General features: G+C 43.8%; 1 protein-coding gene across 1 annotated transcript; it reads right to left on the bottom strand.

Moving 5' to 3' along the window:
• Positions 1-87: 87 nt before the first annotated feature.
• Positions 88-26,896, bottom strand: chrnb1 (cholinergic receptor, nicotinic, beta 1 (muscle)). Its single transcript, XM_020471514.2, has 11 exons — positions 26,836-26,896; positions 23,585-23,718; positions 22,835-22,879; positions 22,162-22,271; positions 20,594-20,702; positions 18,791-18,935; positions 18,351-18,539; positions 11,665-11,888; positions 7,445-7,620; positions 1,202-1,349; positions 88-880 (listed from the first exon to the last, which is right to left on the bottom strand). The coding sequence occupies exons 1-11, from the start codon at positions 26,894-26,896 to the stop codon at positions 734-736; spliced, it is 1,488 nt and encodes a 495-aa protein (XP_020327103.1). The 3' UTR covers positions 88-733.

Raw genomic sequence — 26,896 nt, 5'->3', positions numbered from 1 at the left:
TTCTGGATTTTTTCTCATTTTGTCTGTCATAGTTGAAGTGTACCTATGATGAAAATTACAGGCCTCTCTCATCTTTTTAAGTGGGAGAACTTGCACAATTGGTGGCTGACTAAATACTTTTTTGCCCCACTGTACATATATATGTGTGTGTGTGCTATTCTACTCCTGAATACAAGAATAAACTTCACACACACTAAAATACACAACGGATGACCAGAGGTACATATAGTATATATGCCAAACACACATTCTCACTCTGGTAAATTAAATGTATACACATGGTATTTTATAGTATCTGGTTTTCACTGTCTTTATCCTCCCAACAAACATATAGCAATCAATAAATATATTTTAGTAAAACCAGGGCCCGTATTCAGAAAGCATCTCACAAAGGAAGTGCTGATCTAGGATCAGTTTAGCCTTTTAGAACATAATGAATAAGATTCCATCGACTGTGGGCTGATCCTAGATCAGCACTCCTACTCTGAGATGCTTGATTCCTACTGCCCCAGAACTACAGCAATGTCACACTTCAGCACAGCAGATATAGAAAAAGAAACCCTTCCATGTACAGTATAGAGTAGCTATGTCCAAGGCATGTAGAGGATCTCGCTATGCATGTCTGTTTTGGAGGCTGGGGAAACTGTCAAGGCTTCTGGGTTTTCAGTGAGGTAAAGTTTGGGATCTTGTGTGTGTGTGTGTGTTCATGCATACGTGGAGTGTGTGTCCCACGTTAGGGGTACTTAAAGGGGTCGCTGGGGGTGTGGTTGAAGCTGGCGTCGGCGAAGATGCCCAGGGTTCCCACAGTAGTGAAGACCACAAAGATCCACAGGAACATGCGATCCACTACCATGGCTACATACTGCCAGTCCTCCTTCAGCTGGAGGGGGAGGGAGAGAAACAAAGAAGAGACAAAAGTCAGGAAAGTAAAGGGATAGAGAGAGAAAAGGAATCCATAACAGGAATAAATAGGTACGAGTGAAGGAAGAGAAATAGACGGAGCTATGGGGAAATGTACAGGCTAGAAGCTATAGACATCTAGACTTTCCCTTTCCTCTTGGACCCCTCTCCATCCACTCAGCCCATGCCCAGACCCTATATAGATCTTCAATATTTTTCAGAAGCTGGAGAAATTGTAAGGGAAACTAAAGACTTCAAATGAGAACGCTCAACCCAGGCAGGTCCCCCACACAGCACTCACAGCAGCAAAGTCCTTCTCAGCCTGTAGCTGCTCAGCGATGTAGATGATGGCCTCGATGGCAGTCTTGAGCTCCGGAGGCAGAGTGAGGTAGTGGCTGGGTCCGTCAATGAACTTCCTCAGGTCAGTACACATGCCCTCAGACTGGTACCTAGACATAAACAAGATACAAATGTCCAATCCCGAATAACTACTACTACCACCTCCTATTCCCTATACGCCTAGGCCGTTTCGTGGCTCTGGGCCTGTATTCATTGCGTCTCAGAGTGCTGGTATAGGACCAGTGTGCATTTCTGATCCTAGATCGGCACCCATTTAAGCTGATACGCTTTATGAATAAGGGCCCTGAAGGCAATGATAGGTGTAGGCAAAACAGGGTACATTTCTGCCTCGCTACTGTATCAGGGATTGCAAAGTGGACCTAAAACTTCAATCTTCTTATCTTTTCATATCTACAGAACTGCATAGTGGGTACAGGGGTTGATTTGAGAGAAAGGATGGGTAAGGGAGATAGAAGGGGTTAAAACTAGTCCAGATGTCACCACAGAACAAGCAGGCAGAGATGTGCAGACAGGCCCAAACCCCACAAGGCTCATCACTAATTAACCAGCCAGCTAACAACAGTCTGCACTTCCTTTCCCTGTATGTTGAGAGAGAGAGAGAGAGGAGAAGGTCAGATAAACTTCCTTTCAGCTTCTCCCTCAGCTCTTTAGCTAGACTGGGCCTTTTCCTGCTGAGCGAAGGTCAGAAAAACTCCCACTCTTCTCTTCTCTCAGCTCTTTAGCTAGACTGGGCCTTTTTCTGCTGAGATAAGGTCAGAGAAGCTCCCTCTCCACTCCTCCTCACATTTTCTCCCTCAGGTCTTTAGCTAGACCGGAGTAGTTTTTGCTGACAAAGCTGTTCTGAAGAAGTGGGGTTGCCATGTGTTATGATGGGGTGCCGTGGGTTACAGAAGGTTACTAGCTATAACGATGGGTCAACACAGCTTTACTGCGAGTTGCCTTGAGCAAAGTGGGCCCTATGGGCCCTGGTCAAAAGTAGCACAATATCTAGTAAATAGGGGCCATTTTAAACCTCTAATCCTGGACATAGAGATTATTCTACTAGTGGACCAGATGTAGTCTCTTCTCTCAGGTGGCGGCATCCTAGCATCTGTTTTGTCTGAAACAGCCCTCTCTGTTGCTGTAGCCCTGTGGAGACTGGAAACTGTTAGTGTTGCAGTCCTCTGTAGCTACCACCAGGAGTCAGCATGGTGCTGTGTCTTTTAGCCTGGCTATGGTGTGGTCCTAAAGCATCTCCCGGGCAAACAGGCAGGTCTTCTATCGCTCTCTGTAGTCTATCTACTTGGTATTCCAGGCAAATCCTGGCTTTACAATGCAGTGGTGTGTGTGTGTCTCCCGGGCCGGCGAGGCGAGCAAATCACCACTGACCTCAGCAGCTCGTCTCCCGTTTTTCTGGGATGAGCTACCTGACTGAGGGGGATAGACTCCTCTCTTCTCCTCCCTCCTCTTGGTCCCCCTCTCACAGCGTCACTTCATCAGGGAGATGTAGATGAGTAATCAGCGAGACTAATTAAACTAAGACCGGCCACCAACGGTGCCAAGACACACACTAAAACCAATTAAGAAGGCCAGGGGGGGCACAGGCTGTGTAGGGGGGGCGGAGGCAGAGAGATATTGCTGCCTCATCGAATCGCTCTAGTAGTCACCCCACTCTCCTCCATCTCCGAATCGCAGAGTCCCCCCCCCCCCACACACACACACCCACGCACACCAGGTCTAATGTGTTAGAGGCGATTTGCGCTGATCATCATTATTTTAGCAATGATTTTCGCACTCTCTCTCTCACGGCCTCAAACTTCAATTCCCCTGTGAGTTGATTTAGAGCGGCGGGAGAACGTGCCTGTGGTTAATAAAGCTGTAGGTGCCTGCCTGCTTTTCAATGTGTGAGTGTGTGTGTGCGCTTGCGTGCGTGACTATGCGTGTGCGCTTGCGTGCATGGCTCTGCGTGTGTGTCTGTGTAAATGACCTCCAGGGAGGGTTAAAACATGTTCTCAGACACTAAGTTATCCATTAGGTCCTCATGGCAGGAATCCCTGGGGGGCTGCTCTTCCTCAGAACTGAATGAGTTAACAGTAAATGATGGTAGTTCACCTTAGGGGACACTAGGGAAAGTCAATGACCCCAGAGGTGAGTCGTCCCCAACAGACCCATGAGTAGAGGCTGTGGCTAAGTCTCAATTGGCACCCTATTCCCTACATAGTGCACTACTCACGCTGGTCAAACGTAGTGCCCTATGCAGGGAATAGGGCGCCCTTTGGTAGTCAACCCAGGTCAGTACTTTCACCAAGTAATCTGTGATAGATGTTGCACCCCTATCTCACAGCCATCTTGACAATTATAATATATTTTTTTAAATCATTGAATTGGTGCAAGCATTGGCTGGAGGGAGTTTCCACCATTGTTAAATCCACGATGGGGAGAATAGGTACACTTAATATGGCCGCTGGTCCCATCTATCACATCACAGACACAGGAAATCGAATGGGAATGTATATTCTAGAATGACCTTCAAATTACCATAGAGCTAGTTAGAGGATTCAACTGGGATATAACCCACTTTAGCATGGACATTGCCATTGAGGGCTTCCATCATTTTAAAGTAGTCAACTGGGTGGAGATTCCTATGGGTTGGGCGCGATCACCCAATGAGCAGAGCATTGTTTTCTTTAAATAGGGTGCTATCACAGAGTTTCTAAACCCAGAAGCGCAACATCGTGAGACTTCCAGAAAGGCTTGCGAAACAGACCAGGCCGTGGCTTGGGGTTTGAGAAGTCAATGAAAGTTAAAAATTCTTCATTAGTTGTTAATTTTCTCAAAATCTAAAAGCCACGACCTAGATTCGAAACACTGTCTTAAAGATGCACTATGCAGAAATTGCTCAACCATTTCCTGGTTGCTAAAATTCTCATAGCCTAATTTCAGTTCATGTGACAAAACAAGCAAGTATAATGTAGAGCAGTGGTCATCAAACGGTCGATCGCGGGTCGATCTCCATGGCATTCCTAGTCGATCACCAATTATTTCTGTAAAAAAAAAAAAAATGATAAAGCCTTGCGTTCCTATTTAAATGTATTGCCCTGTTGACAGTAGGTGCACTTGATTCAGCAGCCCTAGCGCCGGGGAAGTCAGTGTTCCCATTTTATGAAGGTAGAACTCCAGCTACTCGGCAGGCCCAGAGAGCAAATCAAGTGAACCTATAGGCCTACCGCTGACCAACCAGTTAGCTTAGATCACTGTGTCTGTAGTTTCCTAGAGCCACAGACTTTAAAAAGAAACCTCAACTGCACAGCAAAGTTGATACTGTGAGATTTCAAAACCATGACTAGAGAGACTCAACGAATAGAGCAAAGAGCAGCTGTTTTTTATGAGTAAGTTCAATGTTGAAGTTGTTTCCAGCACTGTCAACACTCTGTTAAAGCCATAAAATGCGTGTTCTCCCTACTTCCACTCCTACTACAACCAGCACTGTAATAGGAGTAACCACCATGAATTGGTGCATGAGGCAGAAATAATGCAGTGCAACTTGAGATTTGCTACCAGCTGGAAGACTGCGTCACCTTTTCTCAGCGGAGGGAGGGAGAGCGGAGGGACGGTGTCAGTGAGGTGAGAGGTAGCCTTACCGCTGCTCCTTCCCTTAGTGATGGGCCATTCGCAATTTGCATATTGCTATGACTTTTTTTTATAGCTCAATGTTATTCTGCAAATAAGTTACAAAATAATTATCTGAAGAGGGTGAATGTTCACTGCAGAAACAATACATAGCGGGGAAAGCACATCTGGTCCACAGTGATTATTTCCCACTGCGTAAAAACAAAAGAAATGTACAGATCTAATATTTTGGCCAGGTAAAAATGTATTTCAATACACATTTCACGATCTGACATAATGGTAGCCTGCCTTTTGGGATTTACATTGGAGATGTGACATTTTTTTCATGGTTCTAGATTGATTTTAAAACCTCTTGGTGTTAGGGGGCAGTATTTTCATTTTTGGAAAAATATCCTGTTTAAAACGGGAACGTTTTTTGTCAGGAAAAGATGCTAGAATATGCATATAATTGACAGCTTTGGATAGAAAACACTCTATCCAAAACTGTAAAGATATTGTCTGTGAGTATAACAGAACTGATGTTGCAGGCGAAAGCCTGAGAAAAATCCAATCCGGAAGTGCCCCAGGTTTTGAAAGTGCTGCGTTCCAATGACTCCCTATTCAGCTGTGAATGTACCATCAACGAGCTTACGCTTTCTACGTATTCCCCAAGGTGTCTACAGCATTGTGACGTAGTTTTACGCATTTCTGTTGAAGAATAGCCATAGGCCACATTGCGTAAGTGGTCACATGGTGGCTCCGAGAGAGATTCTCGCGTAAAATACAGAGGTAGCCATTATTCCAATCGGTCCTAGTGAAAAACTAATTGTCCCAACGAATATATTATCGAATAGATATTAGAAAAACACCTTGAGGATGGGTTCTAAACAACGTTTGCCATGTTTCTGTCGATATTATGGAGCTAATTTGGAATATTTTTCGGCGTTGTGGTGACCGCAATTTCCAGGCGATTTCTCAGCCAAACGTGAAGAACAAACGGAGCTATTTCGCCTACAAAAATAATATTTTGGGGAAAAAATTAACTTTGGCTGTCTACCTGGGAGTCTCGTGAGTGAAAACATCCAAAGTTCATCAAAGGTAAACGATTTAATTTGATTGCTTTTCTGATTTCCGTGACAAGGTTGCCTGCTGCTAGCAAGGCATAATGCTATGGTAGGCTATGATAAACTTACACAAATGCTTGTCTAGCGTTGGCTGTAAAGCATATTTTGAAAATCTGAGATGACAGGGTGATTAACAAAAGGCTAAGCTGTGTTCCAATATATTTCACTTGTGATTTTCATGAATAGGAAGATTTTCTAGGAAGATTTATGTCCGTTGCGTTATGCTAATTAGTGTCAGATGATGACAACGGTCCCGTTCACGGGATGGGGTGTCACTACAGGTTAAGCATTTTGAACGAAGAGCCATATGGGAGCCTGCTCAATGAAAATACTCTGAAAGATCATCACTAACCTCCCTCCCCTCACACTGACCATCATATGCAGTCCAGTAAAAAAAAAAGTCTCTCAGCTGTGCCTCACAAGTAATACAACAAATGATCTACTACCAGTGTGATCATATACATACATTTTTTAAATATCATATCAAAATGGTCTGAGAAGAACATTGGCAGGGCAATTCAAGCGTAGCCAATATGCAGTTATAATGGATTGGGCCTATAGTCTACTGCACAAACCTCATTGCTACAGCACTGTTTTTAATTGGTTAGTGTTGCATAGGCTCATTTTAAGTCATGTTTTAAAACAAATCTGAGCGGTAGATCTCGGCTTGCATTTGGACTCAAAGTGATCTGGACTCAGAAAAGGTTGGTGACCACTGGTGTAGAGAATAATTCATTGTACCCTCTAAACCGCTGAGAAATATATTTTCAGCTGTTTGAAGTTGCTGTACAAAACCTAAAGTAAACGATGCAAAAAAGAAACTTAAGAACAGGAAGCATTGAAATAGTACACATAGAAGAGATCTACCGCTTCTTAGACTTGCTTTCAACGAGAAATGTATATATATATATATAGTTCTCGTTGAAAGCAAGTCTAAGAAGCGGTAGATCTCTTCTATGTGTACTATTTCTATGCTTCCTGTTACTATGTTTATTTTTTGCAACGTTTACTTTAGGTTTTGTACAGCAACTTCAAACAGCTTTTATATATATATATATATATATAAAATACACATTTCTATGTGAATTTGGTCAGGTCACTATCGAGGGAGTGCCTTGATTTGACGGCCTGCACATGCACAGTTCGACGAGAGACGACTGTTAGAGCCAATGACGTGTTTCTACACATGAGCCAACGTTGCCATGACATAGCCTACAAGTGGGATTGGGGACTGATATTGGATTTACTGCTACTACAGGTGGTGGTAAATCACCAATATTAGCATTACACTGTTTTCAAGAACCAAATAAGAAAATTGATTACTTTAAAATGAAGATTGCCTCAATGGCACCACCCATGCTGTTACAGATGCCATAATGGCACAGATACAAAATGAGACCTCTTTTCATCTCTTTGGTGTTGGGTTAACATTTGACCCCCTCCCCAGTGACCTGTAACCCCTGACCTCTCACCTGTTGGGTTTGGGGAACAGGAAGCAGGTGTTGGGCTTGCGTATGAAATACTCGTCAGCAGCGCGGCTGATAGCCATATTGTTCTTCTCCCTCCTGGGGGGCTGGTCCAAGGAGAGGGGCATCTCCACCTTGGGCCGCAGCATGCCCAGGTAGGGGGGCAGCATGTGGATGAAGATCTGGGAGGGGAGGAAAGGAAAGGGAGGAAGGAGGGAGGGGAGAAGGGAGGGCTCAGCACGGCAGGCAGCGTAACATTGATTGAACTACAGAAAAATGCCTTGTTTTTTTACTGCATGGGGGTAATCATTCAAAATATTATTCAGTGATATTCATGGATTTGAACAACCTTCATGGCTTTCCAGAGACCCACTGTCAGTAATGAATGTTTCAGTGGATATGTCTGTAGAAATACCTTCAGAAATACCATGAATCAGCATGTTATTATCAGCAAGGCTGTTGACCAGCTGTTGCTTCCGCTAACTATACTTGTATCTCGTGTGTGTGTGTCCGTGTATGTGTTCGCTTCTCTTTCTGAATGGCGGCAGGTAGCTGGTTCAAATACCTGAGCTGACAAGGTGAAAAATCTGCCGATGTACCCTTGAGCAAGGTACTTCACCCTAATTTGCTCCAGTGGCACCGTACTACTATGGCTGACCCTGTAAAACGTTCGGCAAACTCATTCCACGGAGGGCCAAGTGTGGGTTCTCTCCTCCCTTGTACTCGATTTATAAATTAAGGTCCCTGATTAGTAAGGAACTGCCCTCACCTGGTTCTCTGGGTCTTAATTGAAAGGAAAAACCTAAAAGCAGCAGACACTAGGCCCTCCACGGAATGAGTGACACCCCTGGTCTAAAACAACACATTTCACTGCACCTATCCGGTGTATGTGACAAGAAAACATCTACATACACTGTGTACAAAACATTAGGAACCCCTGGTGACTGTCGAGGTGAAAGCTATGATCCCTTATTGATGTCACCCGTTAAATCCACTTCAATTAGTGTAGATGAAGGGGAGGAGACAGGTTAAAGGATGATTTTTAAGCCTTGAGACAATTGAGACATGGATTGTGTATGTGTGCCATTCAGAGGGTGAATGGGCAAGACAAAATAGTTACGTGCCTTTGAACGGGGTATGGTAGTAGGTGCCAGGCGCACTGGTTTCAGTGTGTCAAGAACTGCAACTCTGCTGAGTTTAACCCTAAACTGTTTTCTGTGGGTATCAAGAACGGTCCCACCACCCAAAAGACATCCAGTCAACTGTGGGAAGCATTGGAGTCTACATTGGCCAGCATCCCTGTGGAACGCTTTCGACACCTTGCAAAGTCCATGCCCCGACCAATTGAAGCTGTTACGAGAGCAAAAGGGGGTACAACTCAATATTAGGAATGCCAAGAGAGTGCAAAGCTGTCAAGGCAAAGGGTGGCTACAAAAATATATTTGTTGGACACTTTTTTGGGTTACTACATTATTCCATGTGTCATTTCATAGTTGTGATGTCTTCACTATTCTTCTACAATGTAACACTATATAGTTGGAAGGCTACTGTCCACCAGTCCAGTGTCAGATATACACTCATTGAGTTTGCACTAAAGCCGACCTTCCCGTTCTGTGTGTGTGTGTGAACGTGTGCTTGCATTTGTGCGCGCTTGTGTGTCCACTCAATCACTCCGACACACAAGCCAGCGCTGCATGTGTGTGTGTCTGAGTGAACACACCGTAGAAAACTATTTTTTGCATGACTGAGTCTCAATGCCTCAACCCTCTCATTCTCAAAAGTAGTCGTATCAGGGAGGAAAATTCAATCAGGTGCCAGTAGAAAAGCTATTGGGGCAACGGACTGGGAGCGTCTACATGCGTCTGTTTGCAGATAATGGGGCTTAGATATAAGAGAGAGAGAGAGACCGTGTACGAATACCCGTTTTTGGTATGCGAAAATGGAACATTTTATAGTATATGACATTTCTAAAACATAGTATACTTTAAATGCCAGGATGTCACTCATTTTCGTCAAAGCTGCCAAGCGCCGACATCAGAGCGAGAACTATCAGACAAGCAGCGCCTTCCAGCACACACACACGGACGAGCACACACACACACACACACACACACACACACACACACACACACACACACACACACACACACACACACGCGCCAGAGGAACACACCCAATAATACTCTCCCAGCTCGAGATAACACACTTCAACTAGACGAGCAGTAGGTTAAGAAGAAGGAGGATGTAGTATGTACTGTTTGTACTGTTTGTTTTGTCTCTCTTGTTTTTCCTCAATCCATGGCCTTAAACAACCCCGGATCTCACTCATCGGTGTTCTTTTACATCATGCACAGTCCGGGGCTATGTTCCCCAAATGTTCCACTGAGGTCACCCGTTAAAGTTCCCATGTATTAGTCCACCGTGGTCAGTGTATATCAGAGGTGGCTGGCGGGAGGAGAAATCAGAGGACAGGCTCACTGCTATGCCTGAGATTGATGAATGGAAAGGGTTTGATACAATTATATTTATTCCATTCCAGTCATTACAATGAGCCTGTCCTCCGATATCTCCTCCCAACAGCCACCTCTGATGTGTATCTAAAGAAGGGGACTGAGCCTCATAGACTACATACTTTCTGGAAACGGCTACCGTTTCAGAATGAGGGGGTACTGTAGATCTGCTGGTGTCTGTCTGTCTGTCTGTCGGTCGCATGGGCTCAGGGACATAGAGGTGTCCAAGAGAATGACATCACTCAACAAGGTCACAGAACCGAAGCTAGAGACAACCCCAACCTGACGGCTGAGCTGAGAGACATGGGTTTGGAACAGAGAGTGGAGCTGAGGTACATGGAGGCCAAACTGACAGCCGGTGAGATGGAGGAACTGAAGAGAGAATGCCGTGTTAGTGAACAAGGTGGTCGAGCAAGGAGTGGTCTGAGCGTCACCAAGACTGAACTGCAGAGCCACAAGAACCCAGTGGATCAACTGAGAGGAGAGGTGGAGGAGCTGAAGAGAGAGAGAGAGAGAGAGAGAGAACGCAGGCCTTCTCTGCTGCTTTAGGCCACCCAGTGGGACCCTTCAATGCTGACCTCTCTGGTCTACACCAATGTCCTCACTAACATTAGTAACGCCTACAGCCCTGATACAGGGCCTTCACAGCACCAGTGAGAGGGGTCTACTAGATCAGATTCATTGGTATGGACAACCGTATAATGGCGGCAAATAACTACAATGATGGACACAACCAGTACTGTATGTATCCAATGCAGTGATTCTGTTGCTGGAGAAAGGAGACGTGGTCTCCATACGCCGGGACTCTGTATGTTTATTGAAATCAGCCTGTCTTCAGTGGCTTCCTGCTGTTTCCTATGTGATGGGAACACCATATCTGAGGTTTAACTGATTTCGGTGGAAGTCACATTGAAACTAAGTGCATTCCTGAATTTGACAATAAAGGCTTTTTAAAATCACTCTCTCTTCTTCACATAAACAGACAACGAAGTGTGGACTAACCCACAATGGTCATAACCAATTAAGGCTAACTGTCATCTTTGATCCAATGTGTGATGTCACAGTGAGTAACAAGCATATCTGGCATTGATCTCTGATCTCTGCTATATCCAATTTCATTTAAATACAGTCAGCTCAGGAAGTAAACTGACATTCCAATTACATTATTTCTCAGTGCTTGCTACTCACTGTGACATCAATACTTTTCAAATTGTATAATATATATATATATATTTTGGGGGGGGGGATTTTGAATTTTTGTTTACTTCCTGTATAGGCTGAATTTAAATGGAATTTACCACAACCCTGTATATCGCATTTCACTCTGTCCTATGTGGCATTCCCCATTCACTGCGAGTACACTGATATGCTAACCAGCTAATGAATAGATCCTGTCAATGGGTCTCTCTGCTCAGGAAGGAGAACTCCTCAGTTGAATATCTTCTAGTTGTTGATGTACACGCACTTTTAGGGGAGGGAAAAAAGGAGAAGGAACAGAGGGACAGGCACGTATGGACACACACACACACCTTCCCGCCTGCCTGAGACTCCCTTTAGAAATATTTTTCTTCTATCGTTTTCTTCTGCATTCCTCCTCCGACCATCATAAATATTTTTTGTGTTTTCATCGTATCCGTTTCTATGAGGAAAGGAAGGGAGAGAGGAAGGCATTTTTTTGGGGGGGGGGGGTCCTACAACAGGGATGCCCAATCTCACCTTGCGGACCCACATGGGCATGTGGTGTGTGGAGGGGGACCGGTGGTGCAGGTTGAGGACCACCACACTGAGGATGACTGAGACGGTGACCAGGATCATGGTGAACATGAGGTAGTTGACAATGATGGGGACACCCAGGGAGGTCTCGGGGACCTTGTCAGCCAGCAGCAGCAGGAACACAGTCAGGGTGAGCAGAACGTTGATGGACAGACCCATCTTCTCACCTGGAGAGAGAAAGGAGGACACAGAGAGATAAATAGATGAACAACATACAGAACAAACACACACACACGAGCGAGAGATCTATATATACACACTGACATTATACAGAATTGATATTATACGATTTAGATATGGATACACACACCCCCATCTCCTCCACCCTCCTCCCGTCCCCAGTTGCTACCAACACAGATGACACACAGCGTGAGTCCTCCCGTGGTCAGGTTAATGCGGTGCACAGCGGATATATAAAGCCTAATAGGATATTAACAGAGGAATTATCCCCCTTTAAATAATTTGTAACATGTCCTTAGTCTGGCCTACTGAGCTTGTGTGTGCAAACGAACGTGCGTGTGTGTAGTTAGTGAGAGGAAGGGAGAAGACAAAGGGGATTGATTCTGTGTGTTAACAGTAGCTGGCCCATTATGTAATCCATCAGCTAATGACTTTCTGGAGGCAGGGAGCCCTAAAATAGCATATCATCAAAATCAATCAATTGCAGCACATTTTTGGACTCATTCAGCGATTTTTAACCTGATTAAGCACAATACCATTTTGAAATTTTATGTTGAAAGTTCCATTTATATTCCTAAAATGTATGTGGAAAAATGTTGCTGTCACCGCTTCCTGTTGACAAGACATATTGTTAAAAAGCCCAATGTCAAAACACAGTTTTAAAGTGTCAAAAATCAATAGCCAATATTCAGAAACAGTTTGTGATATATTGAAAATCTCAACATAAAATGTACAATCTACACACACATGTGCAACAATAGTAATCAAATTACCGAGCACCTTGTAAAGTGCACACGCACCAAAAACCCTGTTGCTTTGACAAGTGGCAATAAATCACTCATCGATTGAAACCAACTCAAAAAACTCACATGGAAACTGGATATATTTTTACATCAGTTGTTAGAGGACTACCTGCAGAACACAGTCCACTCAGCTACATTATGGAACGTAGCATTCTGATACTGGGGTCACCAAAACAGAAAGAGAAGTGCAACACTGTTTTGTCAATCACTCATTGATTATCACGTTGAAATCAATAACGCAAGAGGGGAGAGGAAGTTCCACATCCTGATAAAACTAACACAGCTCAAAAACCCACACGGAATCTGGGAATAATGGGTACATCACTGGTTAGAGGACACTTTGTGGAAGACGGCTAGCTCCATTTTGAAGTGTTGCATTTTGATTCAAGTGGGTCGCCAACACCATAAGTGTAACGCAATCCTTTTTTTATGAATCCCTTCCATGGATATCACGCTGAAATCGATAGTTTAAACGTTTGCCCCCTGTTCTAACACCATTCAAAAGCCACACGGAAACTTAATAACCTACACATGATTGGTTAGATGAGAACTTGTAGAAGGCTTATATCTACAGTTGAAGTCGGAGGTTTACATACACTTAGGTTGGAGTCATTAAAACTAATTTAGACAAGCAAATTTCTTGTTAATAAACAATCGTTTTGAGAAGTCAGTTAGGAAATCTACCTTGTGCATGACACAAGTCATTTTTCCAACAATTGTTTACAGACAGATTATTTCACTGTATCACAATTCCAGTGGGTCAGAAGTTTACATACACTAAGTTGACTGTGCCTTTAACTTCACTAGGGTAGGGGGCAGCATTCGGAATTTTGGATGAAAAGCGTGCCCAAATTAAACTGACTGCAACTTGTCCCAGAAGATTTGGATAGAAACACTAAAATAATGTCTGTGAGTATAACAGAACTGATATGGCAGTTCACGAGCTCTATGGCTTCCTCAACATGTGACCAGTCTTTAGGCATTGTTTCAGGCTTTTACTCTGAAAAATTAGGGAGATACAGCACTTTCAATCAGTGGCCAGTGGAAATCTCCATTCATCAGCCATGCCCCCTGATCGTGAACGCGCCTTTCTTGTTTCTCCTTTCCTATTGACAAAGCTTTTGTCCGGTTGAAATATTTTGTATTATTTATGACAAAAACAACCGGAGGATTGATTTTAAACATAGTTTGGCATGTTTCTACTAACTTTTATTGTACTTTTTAAAAACCTTTCATCTGGAATTAGTGCACGCGCCTTCTGCAGTCGGATTACTGGACAAAAAGCGAACAAAGGACGTTTTTGCTCATAAAGAGGGACATTATCGAACAAAACAAACATTTATTGTCTAACATGGAGACCTGGGAGTGGCACCAGATGAAGATCAAAGTTAAGTGATTCATTGGAATGCTATCTGTGACACCTCTCCTTGTTTGGAAAATGGCTGTATGGGTTTCTGTAGCTAGGAGCTATCCTAACATAATCACAAAGTGTGCTTTCGCCGTAAAGCATTTTTAAAATCTGACTCAGCGGTTGCATTAAGGAGAAGTTTATCTATAATTACATGCTTAACACTTGTATCGTTTATCAATGTTTATGATGAGTATTTCTGTTATTTGATGTGGCTCTCTGCACTTTCACCGGATGTTTGTTTGAGAATGCATTTCGGACCATAACGCGCCAAAGTAAACTGAGATTTTTGGATATAAATATGAACTTTATCGAACAAAACATACATGCATTTTGTAACATGAAGTCCTATGAGTGCTATCTGATGAAGATCATCAAAGGTTAGTGATGAATTTAATCTCTTTCTGCTTTTTGTGACTCCTCTCTTCGGCTGGATGGCTGTATTTTTCTGTGATTAGGTAGGGACCCAACATAATCATTTGGGTGTGCTTTCGCAGTAAATCCGTTTTGAAATCGGACACTGGTTGGATTTACAAGAAGTTTATCTTTAAAATGGTGGATAATACTTGTATGTTTGAGAAATTCTAATTATGGGATTTCTGTTGTTTTGAATTTGGTGCCCTGCAATTTCACTGGCTGTTGTCGAGGTGGGAAGCTAGCATTAAACAGCTTGGAGGTTAAACAGCTTGGAAAATTCCAGAAAATGTCATTGCTCAAAAAGCTTCTGGTAGGCTAATTGACATAATTTGAGTCAATTGGAGGTGTACCTGTGGATGTATTTCAAGGCCTACCTTCAAACTCAGTGACTCTTTGCTTGACATCATGGGAAAATCAATAGAAATCAGCCAAGCCCTCTGAAAAAAATTGTAGACCTCCACAAGTCTGGTTGATCCTTGGGAGCAATTTCCAAACGCCTGAAGGTACCACGTTCATCTGTACAAACAACAGTACGCAAGTATAAACACCATGGGACCACGCAGCCATCATACCACTCAGGAAAGAGACCCGTTCTGTCTCCTAGAGATGAACGTACTTTGGTGCAAAAAGTGCAAATCAATCCCAGAACAGCAAAGGACCTTACTTCCAAAGTTGTGGCAAAATGGCTTAAGAACAACAAAGTCAAGGTATTGGAGTGGCCAACACAAAGCCCTGACATCAATCCTATAGAAAATGTGTGGGCAGAACTGAAAAAGTGTGTGTGAGCAAGGAGGCCTACAAATCTGACTCGGTTACACCAGCTCTGTCAGGAGGAATTGGCCAAAATTCACCCAACTTATTGTGGAAAGCTTGTAGAAGGGTTCCCAAATCGTTTTACCAAGTTAAACAATTTAAAGGCAATGCTACCAAATACTAATTGAGTGTATGTAAACTTCTGACCCACTGAGAATGTGATGAAAGAAATAAAAGCTGAAATGAATTTCAAATTTTAAAAATAAAGTGGTGATCCTAACTGACCTACGACAGGGAATTATTACTAGGATTAAATGTCAGGAATTGTGTAAATGTATTTGGCTAAGGTGTATGTAAATTTCCAACTTCAACTGTATATTTTGGAATGACGGGTGTTGATTTCGGGAGGCTGCCATCACAGAGCAGGAACCATAACCCTTTTTCTGTTAACTTCAAGGAATCACGACCCGTCATAGGATATCAACACCGTCAACGGTTGGCTGCCATTTAAGTGATAGTATGACTGTCAAATCAGTGAATTGGTATATGGTCAGCAACTTTTACAGAGAGACCAACCCACATTTTCAGTGCCATTTGAGAAAGAGACTTACAGCTGCATTTTAAGTCACATATACTTCTCACCAATTTAACCATCTAGAGATAAAATAAAAACAGGCCCTCTATAATAGAGCGTCCATTGGGACAGTGAACATTTAACGTCCAGACTAAAATTGATATAAGCAAGTGACGTAACAAAGTTGCTTAAAGGACACCATTTTTCACACCTTAAGGAGTGGGTTTGTGGCCTTTGTCATCTCTGCAAACAGGAAGTACACATGCATGTGTGTATGAGACCTTGAGGAGGGGGGAGGCATAGAGAAGCTGAGAGCTGAACAGAGACAGAGAGAAAGAGACTGTCTTTACATACAGAGCCACAGGGACCCGTGCTTAAACGTATCCTTGTACTGTCTGTGTGTTGTGCTGCTACGCTACAGTGCTATCACAGTGGGGTCTCCAACTCCCCTCCTACAGAAGCCTTGGGTCCATAAAGAGAAACATGTTCACAGGTAGGTGGGTTTTAACAAGCTTTTTTAGTGTTGAAGTGTGTGTGTGCTTGCGTGTGTCTTGGAGCCTGAAGGAACATTCTGTGCTCGTGGTCACCCATGAGAGGTTGTGTGTGTGTAGGAAGACGAAGGTCATAGGAAAAACACACAATTTCTGCACAATGAGAGACTCTGTGATAGTTAGCCTGGTCTTCCACTGTGCCATAATATACATTAGAAATTGGGTGATTCAAGCACTGAATGCTGATTGGCTGAAAGACGTGATATATCAGACTGTATACCATGGGTATAGCAAAACATTTATTTTTACTGCTCTAATTATGTTGGTAACCAGTTTATAATAGCAATAAGGCACCTCTGGGTTTGTGATATGTGGCCAATGTACCACGGCTAAGGTCTGTGCCCAGGCACTCCGCATTGCGCGCAAGAGAAGCCCTTAGCCGTGGTATATTGGCCATATACCACATCACCTCGTAGCTTATTGCTTAAGAATGCCAGACCCGTAGCACTCATGTCTGTAGCCATGAAGTGGTTTGAAAGGCTGGTAATGGCACACATTAACACCATTATCCCAGGAACCCTAGACCCACTCAAATTTGCATACCGCTCAAACAGATCCACAGATGATGCAATCTGTATTGCACTCCACACTGCCCTTTCCCACCTGGACAAAGGGAACACCTACGTGAGAATGCTGTTTATTGACTACAGCTCAGCGTTCAACACCATAGTGCCCTCAAAGCTCATCACTAAGCTAAGGATTCTGGGACTAAACACCTCCCTCTGCAACTGGATCCTGGACTTCGTGACGGGCCGCCCCAGGTGGTGAGGGTAGGTAGCAACACATCTGCCACGCTGATCCTCAACACTGGAGCCCCTCAGTGCGTACAGCCCAGTACATCACTGGTGCCAAGCTCCCCGCCATCCAGGACCTCTATACCAGGCGGTGTCAGAGGAAGGCCCTAAAAATTGTCAAAGACCCCAGCTACCCCAGTCATAGACTGTTCTCTCTGCTACCACTTGGCAAGCAGTACCGAAGCACCAAGTCTAGGACCAAAAGGCTTCAACAGTTTTTACCCCTAAGCCATAAGATTCCTGAACAGGTAATCAAATGGCTACCAGGACTATTTGCATTGTCCCCCCCCCCCCCCCAACCCCTGTTTTACACTGCTGCTACTCTCTGTTTATCATCTATGCATAGTCACTTTAACTATACCTACATGTACATATTACCTCAATTAGCCCAACTAACCGGTGCCCCTGCACAATGACTCTGTACCGGTACCACCTGTTTATAACCTCGTTACTGTTATTTTCACAGTTTTTTTTCTTTCTCTTTACATAGGTATTAGGTAAAACAATAGAGATTTTTTAAACTTAAATTGCACTGTTGGTTAGGGCTTGTAAGTAAAGCATTTCACTGTAAGGTCTACACCGGTTGTATTCAGCGCACGTGACAAATAAACTTTGACTTGATTTAGCAGACGCTTTTATTTGACTTATGGGTGGTCGCACTACCCTGGCGCTACAAGCACCATGCTCTACCAACTGAGCTTCAGTTGAACATACTACAACAGCAGGCTAATTTTAAAACATGTATTACCGATCTATATGGTTCTATAAATGAACACTAATGTATTTATATAATCTGTTCAACCTACTATTAAATACCGGCAATCCTGTTTTAGGATGCATATCATGATGAACACGGCAATGTCAACATAGACATCCACATACTCCTTAAATGTATTCATTTCACTCATTCTATAACACACTGTTCTCTCTGCTATATTAGAAGGAGTTGCACCTAATGTCTGTCTTGCATTACACCCCTAATAGTTAAGGTTAGTATTAGAGGAGGCTAAACTGATCCTGAATCTGTGCCTCACCAGTGTCAAGGCTAGGGTTATGCTTAGGGTCGATGAGGCTAAACTGATGTGTGGTGAGCGCTCTGGTACATAAATCCATTATTATTACACTGATCCTAGACCTGTGCCATCTCACCAGCGTCGGGCGGCAGGTAGAAGTTGAAGATGGCTATGCAGGTGAGGAGGATACAGGGGATGATGATGTTGAAGACATAGTAGAGAGGCTTCCTCTCGATGATCAGGTAGAAGGTGATGTCTTCATACAGGTCCTCACGGATCTCATTCTTCCTGCTGGGCTGGTGGCGGATGTACCATTCACCACTCTCTGGGGACAGTGGGTGTTTGGCAACATAATGAAAACGTATCCAAAACAAAGTCTTTTTTTTAAGTGAACATACACAGCAATGAAGATTGTTTTAATCATCAGTGTTCTAATCTCTTCTTCAGCCCTAGTCTCAAATAGTGTTTGTGTTCTTTTAACACACACATTCGATTGTTTCCATTGTGCCAGCAGGACAACTCCATCTAAGTGCAGCTGAAGTAGTTGCACGTTTGTGTGAGCGTGCGTCCCCTCACCACTGAAGCCCCCGTCGTATTGGATCTCTTTGATCTCGTTGCCCTGGTCATCCAGAGCGTGCTGCAGGTCCACCTCTGATGAGTCGTAGGTGTAAGACTTGAACACCATGGTGCAGTTCTGCCAGTCAAATGGGAAGTACGTCACCTGGACAAATGAAACAGGAAGAGGGGATGTTAGGGTCACGGCTAGGAGGGATCCAGCTTTGTCAAATTAACGTCAGATGTAACTTTTGGTAGCAGGTTAGGATAACTTATGCAACAGGTTAGGATCATTTACATAGCAGGTTAGGAGAATTAGGTTAAGGTTAGAAAAATTCAACTTGAGGTTAGTTTGACAAAAGGATCCCTTCTAGCCATGACCGTGTGATGACAAAAGGAGAGAACAGACACACAGAGAGGGTAAAAGTAACCTCAACAAACGTGTGTGTTTATATGCATTCGTGTCTGCACGCGCACATGTGTGAATGTGTGCGCACCTGCATTCAGTGTGTGTGTCAGTGTTTTCGCTGCAGTCACTTAGCTGTGGCGCTGCGCCACGTCAAATCATTGCCAACAATGACCCCAAAATATGGAACATGAAAGAAGAAACGGTTTCTGCCGAGGCGCACTTTGAAGATGCTAGAACTCTCCATATTTACTTTTCCTCTGCAAACAAGTAATGAATAGAAAAATCAGACAACCTCAGAATAGATCTATTTACCTAGTCGGCACGTTGTTGGTTGTTCTACGCAGCAGAAATATTCCTCTCCAGATGCGGGGTAAAACGCCACCCTACCTCAAGATAATTTTTCTGGAGTGACTTAAATTGTGATGAGACAGAATATGTTTGTTGTTGGGCAAGAGTAGTGGCAAGCAGGGAAAGTGTTGGGGGGGGGGTGACAAGTGGTTTCTGTGAGAAGTACAGCAGGCATGTATTACCCAGGCAGGGGTTACCCCAAGTTACCCTAACAGGTAGACCTATATTATATTCACTTTGCTCATGCAAGTTATTTGGGACATGAAATGAATCAATAGGATGCTAACTAGTTAAAGGATGCAGATGGGCAACCCCATGCTTCAGCCTATTCATTTATAGCCACTATGCTGCATCAGTTGGGCTGTGATAATGCTTATACCTGATAATATGGACCCTGCATGGTCCAATATGTTACAATTATTTTAACAATTAATAATATCTGGAGGTGAAAATCATATTTTAAATGGAGTATGATGTCATTTTAAAAAGTCACCAGAAAGGAGTTTCTCAGTCCTTCTACATAATAATGGGGGGGGGGGGGGGGGACACCTACTGCTACACAATTTTTACCCCTTTTTCATGATATCCAATTTGGTAGTTACAGTCTTGTTGCTGCATCTGTTGGGCGAAGGTGCTTCTTGACACAATGCCCGCTTAACCCGGAAGCCAGCCGCACCAATGCGTTGGAGGAAACTCCGTACACCTGGCGACCCTGTCAGAGTGTATTACACCCAGCCCGCCCCACAGGAGTCGCTAGTGTGCGATGGGACAAGGACATCGCTGCCGGCCAAACCCTCCACTAACCCGGACGACGCTGGGCCAATTGTGTGCAGCCCCATGGGTCTCCCGGTTGCGGCCGGCTGCGACAGAGCCTGGACTCGAACCAGGATCTCTAGTGGCACAGCTAGCACTGCAGCGCCTTAGACCGCTGTGCCACTCGGGAGGCCTGCTACACATCTTTAAGGAAACACTGGTGTGTGTGTGTGTCTTCGCATCCATGTATGAATGTGTGCGCACCTGCATTTGGTGTGTGTGTGTACGTCCATGTGTGTGCATGTGCGTGTCACCTTGACCCCACAGGAACTACAGAAGAGGGCAGGGGGAGACCAGGTCACCCTCCCACTACTATAGGCCTGGACAGCAACATGGAGGGCCACATCAAACACACCATCATTACTGCAGAGAGAGAGAGGGGGGGGGGGTGCAGAGAGAGCGACAGAGACAGAGACAAAGAGAGAGACAGAAAAATACCATTCTCACTGTAGATTAAGTATCCTGTCTAAAGGGCTGTAAGAAATAAGGTTGCAGTTCCAATTAAACTCATAATGCCAAGATACAACAGAGACATCACCACAATTAGACAGGCAGATTGAGCACGCAGTACTGCAGTCTACACGGCATGGTTTTATAGGCTTGGCAATATGCTATTGAAAGCTTGTCCTTATGGCTAGGGCCCCTCTAAAACCCTCTCCCTGTTTTCAGAGGTAATATGAGAAACATTGAGCACCCTCTCTCACACACACACAGATGAGTGCACACACTTGCACGCACACACACACAAACAGGTGGAGCTAAACTCTTGTAAAAAAGGGTTCCAAAAGGGTTCTTTAGCTGTCCCCATAGCAGAACCCTTTTTGGTTTTAGTTACAACCCTTTTTGGTTCCAGGTAGAACCCTCTGTGGAAAAGGTTCTACGTGGAACCCAAAGGAGTTCTACCTGGTACCAAAAAGGTTCTACCTGGAACCAAAAAGGGCTCTGCTATGGGGACAGCCGAAGAACGTTTTTAGGTTCTACGTAGATCGCACCTTTTTTTCTAAGAGTGTTGGAGAGTGTGTGTGTGTGCTTGCTTGTATGTGCGTCCAGCTCCACTCCCCACTCCTCTGTGGTTCTGTGTGAGTAGGTTCCCAGCTGGAGCATTGTCTGAGCGGTGCGGTGCCACTGGCTCTGTTATTGGGGAGCCGCGCTGCCTAATTGCCTATAAAGCAGTGATGAATGAATGGAGCAGAGGGGATATTTACAGCACAGTTAATGGGAGCCTCCACACTGACTGAGCGAGTGTGTGTGTGTGTGTGTACGCTGTCCTGACTGACCCATCCAGGTTCTGCCAAAACTATTGCAGTTAACTTAAAAGACATGGTGTTGAATGATAATGGCCAGGAGCAGAAGCCATCAAAATAGCCAAAATTCTCAAAAAAGCTTTTGGACACAACCCTTAGCTTTTTAGTATCTAAATTGTATCTTTATTTAACGAGGCAAGTCAGTTAAGAACACATTCTTATTTTCAATGACGGCCTGGGAACAGTGGGTTAACTGCCTGTTCAGGGGCAGAATGACAGATTTGTACCTTGTCAGCTCAGGGGTTTGAACTCGCAACCTTCCGGTTACTAGTCCAATGCTCTAACCACTAGGCTACGCTGCCGCTAACCTTATGTTATTCCTTTTGGAATTGGAACGCCAGTATACTTCCTGAATTTAAATGGACACCCGGGTAACAATATATACCATTTCAAATATGCTTTTATCCCAAAGTGGCTTTTGTATGGGTGGCCCCAGCGGGAATCAAACCCATGTCCCTGCTGTTGCTAGTGCAATACTCTACCAACTGAGCTACACTGGAGGAATAACAGGTTCTTACTTGTTGATGAGGACGATGTCAGGCAGCCAGACCTTCCCAGCAGGAAGTCGCATCACCTCGATCCCGTCATTGTCTTTAGGTTTCCAGGAGAGACGGTGGTCTGTCCACTCCTGATATCACAGCGATGTGTGTGTGTGTGAGACAGACAGACAGACAGACAGAGGAATTGTCCATGTTGGGTGTTGGGTTTAAGTTTCAATGATTTAAAACAGATGGAAATATCCCAAGAAAGACAGGACAGAAAAAAGGAGGGAAAAATATGCGTGTGAGCGGGAGAAACAGAGAGACGGAAGAGATAACTTTCTGATTTGAAATCTAACCACTTCATCATTTGATCAATTTATTTCACATTTTCCAGCTAGTGTCATTAACTATAGGGAGCACAATATTGCAGTGCATTTGGCCATGAATAATATCAATAACATTTGCATAAGTTTTTCATTTTGCATAAACTGTGTATTATTATTTCAAGTGTTCTCACTGGGTGCATGATTTGTATTGCGGTGTTGTGTGTGTTGACATTTTAGCTTTATAAAGCCCTGCTGATGCACGGAGAAATGTTTTACATGCAAATAAAGTTATTGAATTGGAGCCTGGGTCAAGGTAGAGTGAATAGTAACATTAAAGAAAGAGAGAAAGAGAGAGAGAGAGCACAGTTTGTACACACACTTACCAGGTTCATGATAACAATTGTGCTCATCTCTTCTGCTTTCATGTTCTAGGGAGAAAGAGCACACAGTAAGGTCGTGGTGCATTATGGGAAGGCCCTCCCCTACAAGACAGTGTGGATGTCTGCACTCCTTCTCTCTCTATACCTGAAACCAGAGAGGGGTAATGTTTGGAAACAGGGGTACAGTGGGGATAAAAGGGGTGAGTTGTTGGGGTTTGGTGGTACAGTACGTAGAAGTCACCTAACTACAGATTCAAGGTCAGATATTTTTTTATCTCCCTAATGATTAGAATGCCGGTAATCTGATTTTAGATCTGTGGTGAAAAGCAGCAGTGAATGGGGTTGGAGTGATTGTCTCTGACCAGGGGCACATAGTTGCACTGAGCACAGAGAACCGACCGGCCAGGCGCTGCTATTTAAAACCTGCAGAGGAATGTCAGCTAGACAGCTGTCCTGACCTAGCAGAGAGAGGAAAGGAGATGAGAGTGGGAGAGAGGGGGTCTAGCTAGACAGCTGTCCTGACCTAGCAGAGAGAGGAGAGAAGAAGAGGGGTGGGGGGGTGGGAAGGAGGGGTGAACCATGTAACTCTCCCTCTATCACCTGATCTCTACATAGGGCTATCACTTACTCATTCACTTCCTGTAACACTTTGGATGTGTCATGTTCACTGGTATGTTGATGGAATGTTGCCAGTAATGTAGTGGTTAGTTGTTTGTGTGTGAGTGCGTGTGTGTGTGTTGCGGCACCCCTTACCAGGCTGACGAAGGAGGAGAGGATCATGCCAATCCGGACCACCACCTTGGCGCCAGGTGAGGCCGTAGGGCGAACCTTCAGGTTGTAGTTGTTGAACAGGGCTTTCATCAGCTGCTTCTCCCCCTCCGACGCACCTGAAGGGGGAGGGAGGGAGGATGGGACCATAGAATGACATAAAATGCTATAATATAGTATACAGTTGAAGCCGGAAGTTTACATACACTTAGGTTGGAGTCATTAAAACTCTTTTTCAACCACTCCACAAATTTCTTGTTAACAAACTACAGTTTTGGCAAGTCAGTTAGGACATTACTTTGTGCATGACAAGTCATTTTTCCCAAAATTGTTTCCAGACAGATTATTTCACTATCATAATTCCAGTGGGTCAGAAGTTTACATACACCAAATTGACTGTGCCTTTAAATAGCTTGGAAAATTCAAGAAAATGATGTCATGGCTTTAGAAACTTCTGATAGGCTAATTGACATCATTTGAGTCAGTTGGAGGTGTATTTCAAGGCCTACCTTCAAACTCAGTGCCTCTTTGCTTGACATCATGGGGAAATCAGCTAAGACCTCCCAAAAAAATTGTAGACCTTCACAAGTCTGGTTCATCCTTGGGAGCAATTTCCAAATGCCTGAAGGTACCACGTTCATCAACAATAGTACGCAAGTATAAACACCATGGGACCACGCAGCCGTCATACCGCTCAGCAAGGAGACGCATTCTGTCTCCTAAACGTACTTTGGTGCAAAAAGTAGAAATCAATCCCAGAACAACAGCAAAGGACCTTGTGAAGATGCTGGAGGAAACAGGTACAAAAGTATCTATATCCACAGTAAAACGAGTCCAATATCGACATAACCTGAAAGGCCGCTCAGCAAAGGAAGAAGCCACTGCTCCAAAACCGCCATAAAAAAGCCAGACTATGGATTGCAACTACACAAATATCGTACTTTTTGGAGAAATGTGCTCTGGTCTGATGAAACAAAAATAGAACTGTTTGGCCATAATGACCATCGTTATATTTGGAGGAAAAAGGGGGAGGCTTGCAAGCCGAAGAACACCATCACAACTGTGAAACACGGGGCTGGAAGCATCATTTGGGGATGCTTTGCTGCAGGAGGGACTGGTGCACTCCACAAAATAGATAGCATCATGGGGGAGGAAAAGTATGTGGATATATTGAAGCAGCATCATGGGGGAGGAAAAGTATGTGGATATATTGAAGCAACATCAAGACATCAGTCAGGAAGTTAAAGCTTGGCCGCAAATGGGTCTCCCATTGGACAATGACCCCAAACATACTTCCAAAGTTGTGGAAAATGGCTTAAGGACAACAAAGTTAAAAGGTATTGGAGTGGCCATCACAAAGCCCTGACCTCAATCCTATAGAAAGGTTGTGGGCAGAACTTAAAAAGTGTGTGCGAGCAAGGAGGCCTACAAAACTGACTCAGTTACACCAGCTCTGTCAGGAAGAATGGGCCAAAATTCACCCAACTTATTGTGGGAAGCTTGTGGAAGGGTACCCGAAACATTTGACCCAAATTAAACAATTTAAAGGCAATGCTTCCAAATACTAATTGCGTGTATGTAAACTTCTGACCCACTGGGAATGTGATGAAAGAAATAAAAACTGAAATAAATCATACTCTACTATTATTCTGACTTTTCACATTCTTAAAATAAAGTGGTGATCCTAACTTTTTACTAGGATTAAATGTCAGGAATTGTGAAAAACTGAGTTTAAATGTATTTGGCTAAGGTGTATGTAAACGTCAGACTTCAATTGTATCTGGATTGGTTAATTGATTGTGCTGGAATATAAGCCTATACTTTGGTGGCTCGTCAGGAACAGCCACTCCTGGCATAAAGCATGTTGTGGAACAGTGCATCCTTAACCTTCTGCACCTCACTCCTCTGAAATATTCTTATACATTTTTTGTCTACCAAAAAAGAGACATGTACAAATAATATTAGAAATCCTTGCCAACAGACAAGCTCAATCAAGTGCAGATGAAGTGTTTGAAAAGATTTCAAATCTGAATTGAACCCAGGTCTGGAGAGAGTGCAATCCCCTGTATAACCAGCCCGGTGGCCTTGTAAGCGTCTAACCCTTAGCCCCGCCAAACTGTCCAATATTGCCGCAGGGTAGCACTTCCATGCATAACTACTGTTTTCCCCTCTTCCTCTGAAGGTTTCACAGCATTTATAAAATGGCCAGCTTTGGAGGCAGCAGCATTCATCATGTGGCCCTACGAACCAGTTGCCCAGCAGGACCGCCTCTGACAGGGACAAATTACAGCCATCACACAACCAGGCACCTCCATTAGCCAAGCACAGGAAGGGACAGACAGATGGGGAGCCAGGAGGGACTCAGACAGTTGTTAAGCATTTAGTGCCTTTACCTCTCCCATTTAGGCTACACCACGTAGGCCTCGAAATCAGGTAGGATGTGTGAGTATAACTTATTTGGAATAAAAGTATACACCAGATTTCTATGTGAGCTCATGACAAAGGCCACAGTCACTTGTTATTCAGTGGCCTTTTAACTGTACAGAAATGATAGATAGATAGATAGATAGATAGATAGATAGATAGATAGATAGATAGATAGATAGATAGATAGATAGATAGATAGATAGATAGATAGGATAGATAGCTGAGAGTAGAGGCAGTAATGAGTCCTTCTGTATAGATGCCAGATGCCACACACACACCTCCCTTCAAACGAACTACAGACAGCTGGGTGGTAAATAAACAGAAGAAAGAAATTACTTTAAAAAAAAAATTAAACCATCATTATGGACCTCTCCTAATTATAAAACTCAATCATACTGATATGGTCTGGGGTGGTTTCTCCTGGGGAGTTTCTGAAGACAGGATTCCCTGTCAGGATTTCACATTGGAAATAGGTTGTGACTCATATGCATGCAGTAGCCGAGGCCTAAATAATGCAGTTGGTCTGTTTTTTTTGTTGCTCCAAGTACTTCTCCTATTGATATATCTTGTAATAATCTTGTAATTTAAATCATATCTGTATGATGTCATCACGTCAGACTGATTTTATGGTTCACTCACTGCTTGAGTTGCGCAAAACTGCACATAGTAAAGTGCATGTTTTAGGGGAACGCGCATAAAATAGCTGGACCATCAACACTTGACAACAATTGAAATAAGTAGGTATTTTCAAACTACATCGACCGTGAGTTACCATACCTCCACAACTCTGTTTCTGAAGTCCCACTTACCTCCCACCGCGTATAGGCCACACAAGCAAAATAACAGCAGGAGCAAGTCCAGGGCCCTCAT

The sequence above is a fragment of the Oncorhynchus kisutch genome, linkage group LG9 (assembly GCF_002021735.2).
Source record: "Oncorhynchus kisutch isolate 150728-3 linkage group LG9, Okis_V2, whole genome shotgun sequence".
Classification (NCBI taxonomy): domain Eukaryota; kingdom Metazoa; phylum Chordata; class Actinopteri; order Salmoniformes; family Salmonidae; genus Oncorhynchus; species Oncorhynchus kisutch.
Note: the sequence above shows the minus strand (reverse complement) of the source record. Positions and strands in the feature narration are given on the sequence as shown.

Excerpts from the sequence above, each read along its gene's own strand:
- chrnb1 (XM_020471514.2), bottom strand. The coding sequence starts at position 26,896 with ATGAGGGCCCTGGACTTGCTCCTGCTGTTATTTTGCTTGTGTGGCCTA. Across the intron at positions 22,272-22,834 it reads CAATTGTTATCATGAACCTG|GAGTGGACAGACCACCGTCT; the intron begins GTAAGTGTGTGT and ends CTGTGATATCAG. Across the intron at positions 881-1,201 it reads CTGAGAAGGACTTTGCTGCT|CTGAAGGAGGACTGGCAGTA; the intron begins GTGAGTGCTGTG and ends CTCCCCCTCCAG.